At 37.0% G+C, this 13,305-nt stretch overlaps 1 protein-coding gene across 1 annotated transcript in view; it reads right to left on the bottom strand.

Moving 5' to 3' along the window:
* Nucleotides 1-13,305, bottom strand: part of WDPCP (WD repeat containing planar cell polarity effector) — a 318,395-nt gene that overhangs the window by 162,103 nt on the left and 142,987 nt on the right. Inside the window, exon 14 of the mRNA XM_069493874.1 lies at nt 11,394-11,517. Coding sequence (XP_069349975.1) covers nt 11,394-11,517 — 124 coding nt within the window. The remainder of the gene's footprint in view (nt 1-11,393; nt 11,518-13,305) is intronic.

Here is a 13,305-nt window from a genome sequence, read left to right as displayed (position 1 = left end):
TAATCCAGAATTTCATACATTAAAAAATTTAAGCAACAAGGTACCAAATTTCACCTATTTATCAGTGCTTTAAGAATTGATTATTTCAACTATAGGTACACTGAGATGAGTAATTTCACAAAAATAGTGACAGAAATATTAGATACTACATATTAAGCTTCTTTAAAATTTTAATAACTTCTGACTCAGTAATTACACTTACAGGAATTTATTATCAGGAAATAATCAGATAAATGTGCAAAAGTATGAAAAATATATGTATGTGATATACATATCATATATATGTGTTTATTGCAGTATTGTTTGTAGCACCAAAAAATTGGCAATAGTCCATATGGATATATAGGAGGATGGCTGAATAAATTATGTGGTACATCCTTATAATGCATGATATAGATCTATGTTTATTAACATGAAAAGAGAGCCATGATATTTATGTTGTGAAAATACCATGTGTTACCTCTACAATCAGAAAGCTATTTTTGTTTTAGAAAAAATACAGCTTAGTATTCTAAAGAACTGTAACGGCTGTGTACAGTCTGTGGATCCTTGAATTAATGGGAGAGGGGCTTTCGGTTTAAACAATTTTTATTTATAAAACCTACAAACCAAAATACAAATACACATCCTTGCATTGAAATAACCACATGATCAGAATGTTCATTAAAGAATTTACCAAAGTAAGTTTTTTTTTTCAACCATCTGAACACTGCTGAGGCCCACAAACAATGTGATCTCTGAGAAAAGCTAATATTTGTTACCTCCCTAAAATTTAGACAGAAGATCCTCAGTTCTCCAGGTACTGACAAAACTCAAATACCTTTTTCTATAAAATTTAGTGAGACAGATAATAAGGATGAGAATCTACAGCAAGCTGAATATTTTATTATTTGACCATGCTTATCTGTGGGGAGGAAAAAGGAAGAGGGGAAAATTCAAAACATAAGAAATTAGTGGTGCTTATCCTTGTCTCCTCTAGGAGACAGATGCTTGAGAGCACTTACTATAATTAGAGACAAGGTTATAACATATATTCAAGTTTTTTGAGTTCTGTTAAGTTTAAATATGTAGTAAAAGTGTAAAGGATTATTAAGGTTGTGTTTACACTGTATCAAACATAATTTAATGAAACACAAATATATTTCACATAAGGTAGATAAATTCTGAAGCTTACTTGACATTCATATTTTACATATTATGATCTTTCCTTGAGCTATGAGATCCACAGATGTAATAAATCTGCCTAATAAAGTCTTGATTATATTTTCTCTGCATGTTTCTTTTTAGACCTCAGCGAAGGAGAATATCTAACAAAACAGAATTTCTCCTAAATTTTATGAAGTATTCATGAGTGTCAACAGCCAAGAATCATTATCTCTCTTAATAGCTGCAATTTATACACACTATGTATCTGCTACATGGTGAAACATCTTTGATTTTTATCATGTTGGTAAAGGCTGTCTTTGTCCCACAGCTTTAATACAGCTATGGCTTTGTAACAGAAGTGTCTATGGTCATCACTAGTACGTGCCAATTTCTGCCAGGTGCTATACTCAAATGTACTTAAAGGACAGTTATTTAAAACAGTGAATTTAAGCATATCTTAGTGTCTTTTAATACCTCTCATCTGCCAAACTAAAGAGAGCCAGACTCTCTGACGAGAGGCATGATGAGGCTATCAGCGGGGGGCTGTCTGGGGTTTGAGATCAACTGTCCTGATCAGGAGTCTGTTGGGTCTGCAGACACAGCTCACTCACTTATAAAAGTAGTCTTTTACCCAGGCCTAATTCACTCAGTGAATAAGAGTGACAGAGAATACAGTGAGAATAACAAACAGTTCTGAACAGACCACTCAACAAGAATTTAGGTAGAAAATAAATTTTGTACATCATAAATGAAAGGAATAACTAATGACTAGGGTGAAGAAAAGTTTTAAGATTCATCCATTCAATGTCATGCCTAGTAAACAGACTACCCCCACTCTTACCTTCATCCCTTCAGTGAATCCCGTCTGTTTCTCTCACACTGGACAAAAGAGAGTTGTTAAGGCCAGTACAGCTTTGCAAATGGAACACAGTGAGCACTATGGTAGTTTTTCAAATAATCATGATTTTCCTTTTAACACTGTAGTTTTTATGCATTTTGATTTTTAGACATAATATCATTTAGAACATGAGCAACATAAGCAAAATGTGAGGACTTATTTCACTGGTATTGTTATTATCTATAGGGAGGCATCCAGATTGCCAGATGTAACAGTTTGGATGTTCTGGGCCACATCCCTGACTATTAGAAACATTGAGCATTTTTTTCTTATGTTCATTGGCCATTTGGTCTATCTTCTTTTGAACAGTTTCTGTTCATGTCTTTTGTTCACTTCTTAGTGGACAAAATGTTTGATGTTTAATGCTTAATGTTTGATTTTTTTTCTTGCTGATTTGCTTGAGTTTTTGTAGATTCTGGTTATTATCCCTTTATTAGATATATAGCATGCAACTATTTTCTCCCATTCTGTACATTGTCTATTCACTCTATTGATTGTTTCCTTAGCTGTGCAAAAGCTTTTTAATTTAATCAGGTCCCATTTATTTGTTTTTGTTGTTGCTGTGATTGCCTTTGGGGCCTTCTTCATAAATTCATTGCCTAAGCTGATATCTATAAGTTTTTCCAACATTTTCTTCTAGAATACTTATAGTTTCATGCCTTAGGTTTTAAGTCTGGTATCCATCTTCAATTAATTTTTGTGAGTGGTGAGAGGTAAGGATCCTGTTTCAGTTTTTTACATATGGCCATCCAATTTTCCCACCACCATTTATTGAATAGGAATTTTTTCCCCCAGTGTATGTTTCTGTCTGCTTTGCCAAAGATCAGATGGCAATATGACGATGATTTTATATCTGGGTTCTCTGTTCTAATCCATAGATCTATATCTTTGTTCTTGTGCAAGTACTATGCTGTTTTGGTTACTATAGGCTTGTAGTATAGCCTAAGTCTGGTAAATTGATGCCTCCCAATTTGCTCTTTTTTGCTTAAAGTTGTTTTGGCTATTCGGGCTCTTTTCTGGTTCCATACACAGCATAGAATTATGTTTTCTAGATCTGCAAAAATGACATTCGTATTTTAATGGGGATTGCATTGAATCTGTAAATCACTTTGGGTAGTATAGACATTTTAATAATGTTGATTCTGCTGATCCATGAGCATGATATGTTTTTCCATTTGTTTACACCTTCTGCGATTTCCTTTCTCAGTGTTTGCTAGTTCATCCTGTAGAAGTCTTTCACCTCCTTGATTAAATATATTACTAGGTATTTTATTTTCTTTGTTGGTACTGTGAAAGGTATTGAGTCTTTGATTCAATTCTCAGTTTCACTGTTGTTGGTATACAGGAATGCTACTGATTTGTGCCCATTGATTTTGTAACCTAGACTTTGCTGAATTTATTTATCAATTCCAGGTGGAGTCTTTGGGGTTTTCTAGATATAAATAAGATTATATCATCAGCAAAGAGTGAGAGTTTGACCTCTTCTTTCCCCAGGTACCCCTGATTTCCTTCCCTTGCCTGATTGCTCTGCCCAGGACTTCTTGCACTATGCTGAACAGGAGTGGTGACAGTGGGCAACCTTGTCTGGTTCCAGTTCTGAGAAGAAATGCTTTCATTTCTTCCTCATTCAGTATGATGCTGGCTGTGGGTTTGTCATACATGGCTTTTATCATTTTGAGGTGTGTTCTACCTATGCCTATTTTGTTAAGAGTTTTTATCATAAAAGAGTGCAGATTACTTGGAAAACAATCATAAGCAAAAAAAAAGAAAAGTGCAGAATTTTGTCAAATGCTTTTTCTGCATCTATTGAGAGGATCACAAGGTCTTTGTTTTTGCTTCTATTTAAGTGGTGAATCCCATTTATAGATTTGTGTATGTTGAACCATCCTTGCATCTCTGGGATGAAGCCCACTTGGTTGGGGTGGATTATTTTTTTGATGTGCAGCTGAATTCAGTTTGCTAGGATTTTATCGAGAATGTTTGCATCTATACTCATAAGGGATATTGGTCTGTAGTTTTCTTTTTTTGTTATTGTTGTTGTAACCTGTCCTGGCTTTGGTATCAATGTAATATTGGCTTCATAGAAAAAGTCAGGGAGGATTCCTTCCTTCTCGATGTCATGAAATAATTCAAGCAGTATAGGTACCAGTTCTTTATAGATCTGGTAAAATTTGCACGTGAAACCATCTGTTTCAGGACTTTTCTTTGTTGGAATATTTTTACTGCTGCTTGAATTTCAGTGCTTAATATTGGTCTGCTCAGGAGTTCTATTTCTTCTTGATTTAGCCTACGGAGGTTCTGTGTTTCCAACAATTTATATATTTCCTCAATGTTTTCAAGTTTATGTACATAGAGATTTTTATAGTATCCACAGATGATATTTTGTATTTCCATGGTATCAGTTGTAATATTTCCTTTCTGATTGAGCTTATTAGTGTCCTTTCTTTTCTGTTTGTGGTTAATCTAGCAAGAGGTCTGTCAATTTTGTTTATCTTTTCAGAAAACCAACTTTTTGTTTCATTAATCTTCTGTATAATTCTGCTTTTGTGGGGAGCGGTCTAAGCCTCCTAGTGTATCCGCCCAGGACATGCATAGTCAGGCCCTCCACCTATCCCTGTGGGACACGCTTGTGGGACACACCTATCCGGGGCTATAAAAGCAGCTTGCATTTCCTGTTCGAGGTCTCTCGCCATGTAACTGTTGTAGATGCCTCATTAAACTACTGCTGGAAGAACTCCAACTGGTCGTGTCGTACTTGCTGGCAACTGCGGCACGACATGCTTTGATGTTGGTTGATGTTGGTTATTTATCTTCTGCTGGGTTTGGGATTGGTTTACTCTTCTTTTTTCCAGTTCCTTGAGATGATTCATTAGATTGTTGATTTGTGATTTTTCTGTCTTTTGGATGTGGGCGTTTAAGCCTGTAAGTTTTCCTCTCAGGATTGCTTTTGCTGTATCCCTAAATTTTGATAACTTGTGTCCCCATTATCATGTAGTTCGAAGAATTTTTCAATTTCCATCTTTATCTCCTCCTTGATCCAACTGTTATTCAGCAATGGGTTGTTTAGTTTCCACGACTTTGTGTAGAGAAGAGTGTTTCTGTTGGAATTAATTTCTAATTTTATTCCACTGTGGTCTGAGAAGGCACATGGTATAATTTCTGTTTTTTTAAATTTGTTGAGACATGTTTGGTGGCCTAGAATGTGATCAATCTTAGAGAATGTTCCATGAGCTGATGAGAAAAATGTATATATATTCAGTAGTTTTGGGGTAAATGTTCTATAAATGTCTGTTAGGCCCATTTGTTCTAGAGTTCTGTTTAAGTCCATTGTTTCTTTGCTTATTTTCTGTTTGGAGGATCTATCTAGTTCTGTCAGCGGAGTGTTAAAGTCCCTGGCTACCATGGTGCTGCTGTTTATCATTTTGTTTAGATCGAGTACGATTTGCTTTATAAATCTGGATGCTCCTGTGTTAGGTGCATAAATATTTAGCATTGTTAAGTCTTCTTGTTGAATTTTTCCTTTCACCATTATATAGTGACGATCTTTGTCTTTCTTTACTTTTGTTGATTTGAAGTCTACATTATCTGATATGGGAATGGCTACACCAGCTTTCTTTTGGTTTCCATTTGCATGGAATATGTTTTCCATCCTTTAACCTTGAGTGTAAATGAGTCCTTGTGGGTTAGATGTGTTTCCGGGAGACAAAAGATATTTGGTTTGTATTTTTTTTTTTTTATATATGCTCAGCAAGCCTATGTCTCTTGAGTGGAGAGTTCAAGCCATTCACATTTATTGAAAAAATTGATATGTGGGGTGGATTTCTGTTCATGCTGTTGGGTAGACCCTTAGTGCCTTTTTTTTTTTTTTTTTTTTTTAACCTCTTGAGCTATTATGGTATCTAGGCTCTGAACTTTAGCTCTGGATAAAATTACACTGGTGGGTGTCTATTGTCTATTGTACTGATCAGTGTATAATGCAGTTTTTAGTCTTTCCTGCAGGGCAGGTCTGATCTTCGCAAATTCCCTCAGCAAGTGCTTGTCTGAGAAAGTCTTTATTTCTCCTTCAAACAAGAAACTTAGTTTTGCAGGATACAAAATTCTAGGCTGGCCATTATTCTATTTTACAAAACTGAAGATGGGTTCCCAGTTCCTTCTGGTTTGTAAGGTTTCAGTTGAGAAGTCTGTAGTCTGATAGGTTTTCCTTTATAAGTTACCTGCTGTTTTCACCTTACTACTAGTAGGAGTGCCTCTTTCATGTTTATTTTGGCAAGCCAATTGACTATGTCATGGTGATTGCCTCTTTACAATGAATCTCCTAGGGGTCCTGTGTACTTCTTGTACCTGGATATCCCGATTTCTAGCAATGCCATGGAAATTTTCCTCAATTATTCCCTCAAATAAATTATCCAATTCTTGTGTATTTTATTCTTCACTCTCAGGGATGCCTATGATTCTTATGTTTGGCCTTTACATAATCCCATGTGTCTTGTAGGCTTTGTTTGTTTCTGTTAGTTGTCTGTTCTTTCTCTTTGACTGACTTGTTTAATCCCAAGGTATTGTCATCAAGCTCTGAGATTCTTTCTTCTGCCTGATCTAGCCTATTCTTAAGGCTCTCCACTGTGTTTTGTATTTCCTTGAATGAATTTTTCATTTCTAGAAGTTCTGTTTGATTTTCTTTAATAATTTAATTTCTTTAGTGAATTTTTCATTCATATCCTACATTGCTTGTGTGGTTTCTTTGTGTTTGCTTTCTATTTTCTCTTGTATTTCATCGAGCTTCCTTATAATCCATATTTGAAATTCTTCATCTGTCATTTCACTCTTTTCATTTTGGTTGGTATCCATTGGTAAGGAGTTATTGTTTTCTTGTGAGGGTGTCCTTCCACTCTGATTTTTCATGTTTCCACAGTTTTTTCACTGGTTCCTTCTCATCCAGCCTCTCAGTTGAGATCTGGGGGGACTAGGGCTGTCTTATGGGCCTGTCTCCAGCTCTCCAAAGATCAATCCCTGAGGATAGCAGGGAGAGGGGTGCTGGTCCTGAGTTGCCTATGGGGTGTTCCAGCAGGTTTGATGAGCCTCTTGGGTTACATATGACCTGCTATCTTCACTTCTTCCCAACTTGGGTAGTGAGTTAGGTTCCCTAGCTTAATCTCTGAGATGATGGGTGGTACTTATAAGTATAAATCAGCTGCTCCCTGTTTACTTGAGTTGGAAGGTGCTATGCTTAGCTATGGTTGGTTTTCCCTGTCATTGACTGAAGTGTGTGTGGCAAGGCCAGCTACTCAGATGGTCTTTTGTACCCGTGGTAAGCTCTGGTCCCCCACGTGGAGCACACAAATGCCCCAAGCTTTAGGAGGCACCCTGTAGCTCCCAGGTGGTTGCTTAATCTCTACTCTCAGCAGGGGGAAGAGCAAGACAGATTGTGGAGAGCCTAAGACGCTTTGCAAAGCCTCAGTGGGGCTCAGAGTTTGCTTATCTGGCTGCTAGGGGGAACCACTGGTATGAAGTTCAGGACAATCTCTCCAAGCTGGGAAGGCTTTTCCTGAGGGAAGGGCCTAATTGCTTGAGTCCTAAGGCCTGGGACCAGGCTCTTTCTGGCCTTGTCCACTAGTGTAGGTTTCTCTGTGGGGTGGGGTGAGATTATTATCTCCCTGAAACTCCACAGCACTCTTCAATCAGAAGAGTCCACGTGGGTTTCCTCACCACCTGAGACCAGCCTGGAACTAACCCTCAGTCCATGTGTCTGACCCACTAGCATGCATCTCCATGGAGCACTGGCAGGTAGGGGGGTCCTCAATTGTGCACGCTATTCTACAAGAAGACTTCAAGGAGAGAGAGGTAGGTCTCTCTGTCTGCCAGGGCCTCTGCCAGGGGTATGCTCCTGCCAGGGAGAAGCAGCTGTTCATGAGTTTCAGGGCTCAAGTTGCACTCCCTATTGTAATGATTGGGGGGAGGGGCTGCTGTTCCTATTCAGCGAGCACACCCGGGGCATTTGGTTGTCATGGGAACCAGGGGCTAGGCTAATTCACTCTGAATGCCATGCCCCTATCCAATATGGCAGTCCTCCAGCAGGGGTGGGAGCTGGGCACATTCACAGATTCCTGTTCCTCAGTGCCCCTCCACACTCTCCCATTGGATATGTCCATGAGGACTTCCTTGCCACCCAACTCTGGGACCAGGATCTCTCCCCTGTGTCTCCCTGCACCACTCTCGTGTCCAGGAGGCACTGGGTCCAGCCCACTTGTGTAAACCATCAGTGCATGATCCCGCCAAATGCCAGTAGCAGGAAGGTCACAAATTGCATGGCCTGCTCTCAGTGGCAGGCCCAGCTGGGAGTGCACACCCGCTGCAGAGAAGTAGCCATTCGTGTGCTTTTCGGTTCAGAGTATTCTCGGGGTTGCAATGGTGGAGAGGGGCCACAGCTACCAGCCAGCCTGAGCTAAAATTACTTTCTCTGATACTGTGATTGGAGGAGGTGTAGAGGAGGCAGTGTTTAGGTGTAAGAAAGCTGGCACTCTGGTCTCTCGTGGCACTCTCCTGTGAGATGTCCCTTTTTAACACCCTAACTCCTGGTTTGCTGGTTCACCCCACTGTTCCTATTTAGCCACTGTGCCTGGGCTCATGGAAGGCAGAAAAGCACCTCCAATATGTTTTGTGTCCCATTTTTTACCTACATTACCTAGGTGGGTGGAGCCCTTTCACTGGGCTCCAGGCCTCTCTGGGTTTGGTCTGCACTGCTGTCTTCTCTCTCTCTTCTTCTTTCTCAGCTTCACCATTTTTCTTGGTTGGGTCCCTGGATGTCTCTGTTGTCTCTCCCTGTAATCCACACCTGGGCTGCAACTGCCCACTCTCCTCAGTCCAATATACTACCTTCCAGCCAGGATGATCTGACAGGTGATATCTCTAGTCAGCCATCTTGGCTGCTCCCTTCTTCATCTTTAATTTTAAAATTCCCTATGATGATCTTTACTATTTAGGACTTATCCCATTGCCTAATAACTTTTTTTAGTATTAAAATAATGACTATCCAAAGGACAGGGAGTAATGCAATTCTAGCATGTCACAGATACAAAAAGGTCTTTGGCCTGTTTCTCTTCCCCTGAGCAGGAGAATTACTTGGCAGCAGATTAAACAAAAGAACGGTTCTAACTTAAGCTATCTCATTTAATTTTTTCTAAACTTACTTATCTTTCTTCATAATGCCATCAAAAGAAGAATTAATAAGTACTCATTATAACTGAAATAGTAGCAAAGCATGCAAAAAAAAGAAACATGAAAAAACTAGTGTATCCCAAGGGGAAACATCTAATTCCAGATTTAACCACACGGAAAAGCTACAGTCTAATAATACTGCTAACAATAATAATAGTTACCTCATCAAAGTACCTCCAAAAAATAATTATAAAACTGTATTTGAGGAAAACCAATGAACAAAAACATTACACATTAGTAGAATATGAGCATATGAAGTCCAGCAGGATGGTTACAAAGTATAATGCTTATACAAAAACTGAATCACTGCATAAAGTCAGAGGCCAGAGACACAGTGAGACCACTAAGAATATGCTCCCAAAACTTGTTTCAGTCACATTCATCTTTTTGTGTTCTTCAGGGAGAAGGTGAATTCATTATTTTTTCCCAGAAACAGGGAGAGCAAAATAGTAGCAAGAGAGCAAAGAACAAAGTTCTGAGTCCAAATAAATGTGACATCAACCCCAACACTTTTGGCACATGCACATTCATAGAAGACAACCTCATTCATGTGAACAGTCTTAGAATATGCTAATATCATTCAGGTAAAAAGGCAAGATTCAATTATAGATCATAACCCTTGAAATATTTTAATGTTTCTCAGCTTCTAAAAATACTGTTTTCCAAAGGCTTCACTGCTGGGTAGAGTTCAAAATGCCATCCGATATATAGAAACCTAATTATAGAACATGAATATCTATACAACATGACCTCTCAAATCTTCACCAATCGGAAATTGCCCCCCTCTTTTTGGGCAGTCAAGAATATTTATCAATCAGTCTACTCTTAAGTGGATGATAATTTCCAGTTATTTTGCAAGATTGCATCAACAACATACATCAAATGAAAGATAAATGGTCTTAAGGTAGGAGTAAGGGACACAGAATCAAGAAAACCATTTCAAGATATAATACCACCAATAACTTGTTATTTGATCTAAGCAAGTCACTAAGCTATGCCTCAGTTTACTCATTGTGAAATGATAATACTACCTTAACAGGGCTGTTCTGAGAAAAAAAGGAGAGACTATACATCAAAGTCCTTGAAAGAATGAATAGTATTGTAACAGATTATATTATTAGTAAAATTATAACGAAACTCTAAAATCAACTCCTTGATGTAATACTTCCTTTTGGTACATGGAGTTGAACATTCTATTACAAAACATATCATACAAAAAAGTATATAAAATATATATATATATATATATATACAGCTAAAAAACAATTTTCATGGACCCTGATATATATCATCAATGTTAAGAAACAGAACGTGACTAATACCTTGGAGGCTCCTATGTGCCTGTTCTATCATATTTCTTTTCACTCATTCCAGACTATTCTAAATTTTATGCTAATCAGTTCCTTGCTTTTATTTATAGTATTGCCATAGTTACATGTATCCTAAAACTATCTATGCACCCATTTATCTGTCTTCCTTCCATCCATCCATTCATCCAATCATCCATCCATTAGTCCTTCTTTTTTACCTTTATATATACGGAATATATATCCTTGTCCTTCAACTTGTATAATATTTTTCTCAGAGTAACTTCTTGACATTATTATCTAATTTTACCCATAATCCCTAAGGTAAAGGAATGTATGATATCCATTTGAAGTAGGAAAAATGAGCTACAGTGAAGCTAGAAACTTGCCACATAATATAAAAAGACAATGAACAAATCTTTCTACAGTAATTCTGAAAGTAAAGTAAACCAATGACTGTCTCACAGTTTTATAACACATTCATATTTTTAGCTTCAATTAAAACAAGAACATTTCTCTAGTGCTAGGAGCACAACTCAGTTAATATTTTTATGCTGACTTCACATGGCTAGTATTTTTTTCTTTCATATTAAAAGGGAAGAGATATATTAAAAAGTACTGATGATATAAAAGTCCTAAGCAATATTCAAATATTTCCTTAAAAGGAAAAAAAGAACAAATTAAATAAATAATATAAAAAGATTTCTTATTATTTTAGAAGATGAGCTGTTTGGAAACAGCCATATATATTATAGAATATTTTAATTAAAGAAGATAGCTCCTGGAATAGGTAATTAGTCTAACACTAATCAATCCAAGATATCATTCACCTGAGCAAGTGGTGGAAGAATCTCCTTGCATATTTGCTGATTTGGTCTCTGTATTCCAATATAGTTGTATCCAGAAGTGGTCTTGTTGGAGCATAGAAGGTTCCAAGGCTTGCCTCAAGCTGTGCTGTGGAATTCAAACATAGCAGCACTAAAACAAGTGAAACTCTTTCAACTACAACAGAGTACTCATGTTTACAGTCAGTCAGGTTTTGCAAACTTGGATGAAATGTGAGCTTGTTGCAGGAAAGATGAAATTAAAATATGACAGCTGGTACAAAAACAAACCTGTGTATAAACTTTCACTTGAGGCAAAGCTGACAATGACTCTGAGCAACAAAAAGCTGTCAAAACTGAAGAAATCCATAATGAACCAACCTCTCACCACAAATGGGTAATTAAAACAGTGACTCATCAAAGTAGCACAGTTTGAACTAGTACTTCCAGTAAAATCAACTCACAGTGTGCTCAACATTTATTTTTTAGCTGAAAGGAGAAAACTAACCTTTTCACATTGCGAATTGAAACCAATATAGTAGAAACAGTTTTTAAAATAATACAAATAAACATAGCCTTATTGGAGTAGGAATATGTCTATGTTACAATTTTAAGAGAACAGTAAAAGTCCCTATATCTTCCCTAAGTCCTGTCCTAAACATCAAGATTCTTGGTTTTATCCACCTGTGAAAGCTAACTCCCTGGGAGAGGAAAGAAGGCTTGGAGAGCAGATTTTGATAAATTAGAGGGCTAGAAATTGGGGGAAAGGGAACATTTTGCCAATTTTACCAACACATGCTTATGGAGCTATATTTCTTCCCAGAAAAACCCAGAAGTTAAGTAATTACCATAATGGTGAGCGTATGAGTATGTATGAGAACACTACCGTTCACAGTAAGGCTCCTCTGATTTTTATGCTACTAGCACTAGGTTGAATAAACAATTCCTCATTTAGCAAAACTCTTTAGTTTAAGGCATATGTGGGTTTGAAAGTATTAAATACCTCATCAGAGTAATTGCTATGGACTTGGCTAAGCTGTTAGTAATTTCTCATTTTAATCTCAAATCTAGACAGTAAAGTAAGATGAACTTTAGGGGTATTTTCTTTCAAAGCAGCAGTCAATTTAGATTAAAATTGAATACAGCAATGCTATTGTGAAAACAAGCCAGATTCTCTTGCCATTGCTTGTTTTCTTGACAGCATGTTTCGTACATCTGAAATATTCGAACCTACATGGAATACTCATAACTCCCAGCACAGTTATAGATTCATTAGATAGCCCAGCTTGATGTTTAAGGCAGAAATGAAGATCTCAAAGATAACTACAACATGGCTACAAATAGAAGGACTCACTGGGTTCCACTAATAAAAAGAAAACAAATTACCATGTCAAATTTGTTAGATTCAGATAGAATAAATCTCAACAGAGAAGAATTCTGAATGTTTTAGAAATGTATTTTGCAGTTACTTGGGGGAAAATGCACATCCTACTTAAAATGTACATATTCTGATAACCCAGCATCATGCAAGCATTTTATTTTAATAGCCTAGCCATACAAGCTTTTTACTTTACAACTTCCCAATATGGTTCCTTGAAAATATCCTTTATTAAGGCAAGAATCTGATAATGCCCATTTGTATATTCCCTAATAATCTTTCTTATAAAACAATATTTACAACACAAAATCACTAAGGTGCTAGCAATTTTTCAGTGTTCTAAATGAGACTCTTATCTTCTCCATTATTTCTTTTTTAAGAGTAAATTTAGGAACTCTGTTGTAGACTGGATATATCATAATGAGCTTTCTTTAGGAACCCTACTTTTTATAATTTTTTTCTTTTAGTTTTTTAAAATATGTACCGAATCTTGAGAGTGTATCAGTACTAAGAAATAATTATTATACTTGAGATAACTCT

This window comes from Eulemur rufifrons, chromosome 19 (assembly GCF_041146395.1).
Source record: "Eulemur rufifrons isolate Redbay chromosome 19, OSU_ERuf_1, whole genome shotgun sequence".
Lineage (NCBI taxonomy): Eukaryota > Metazoa > Chordata > Mammalia > Primates > Lemuridae > Eulemur > Eulemur rufifrons.
Note: the sequence above shows the minus strand (reverse complement) of the source record. Positions and strands in the feature narration are given on the sequence as shown.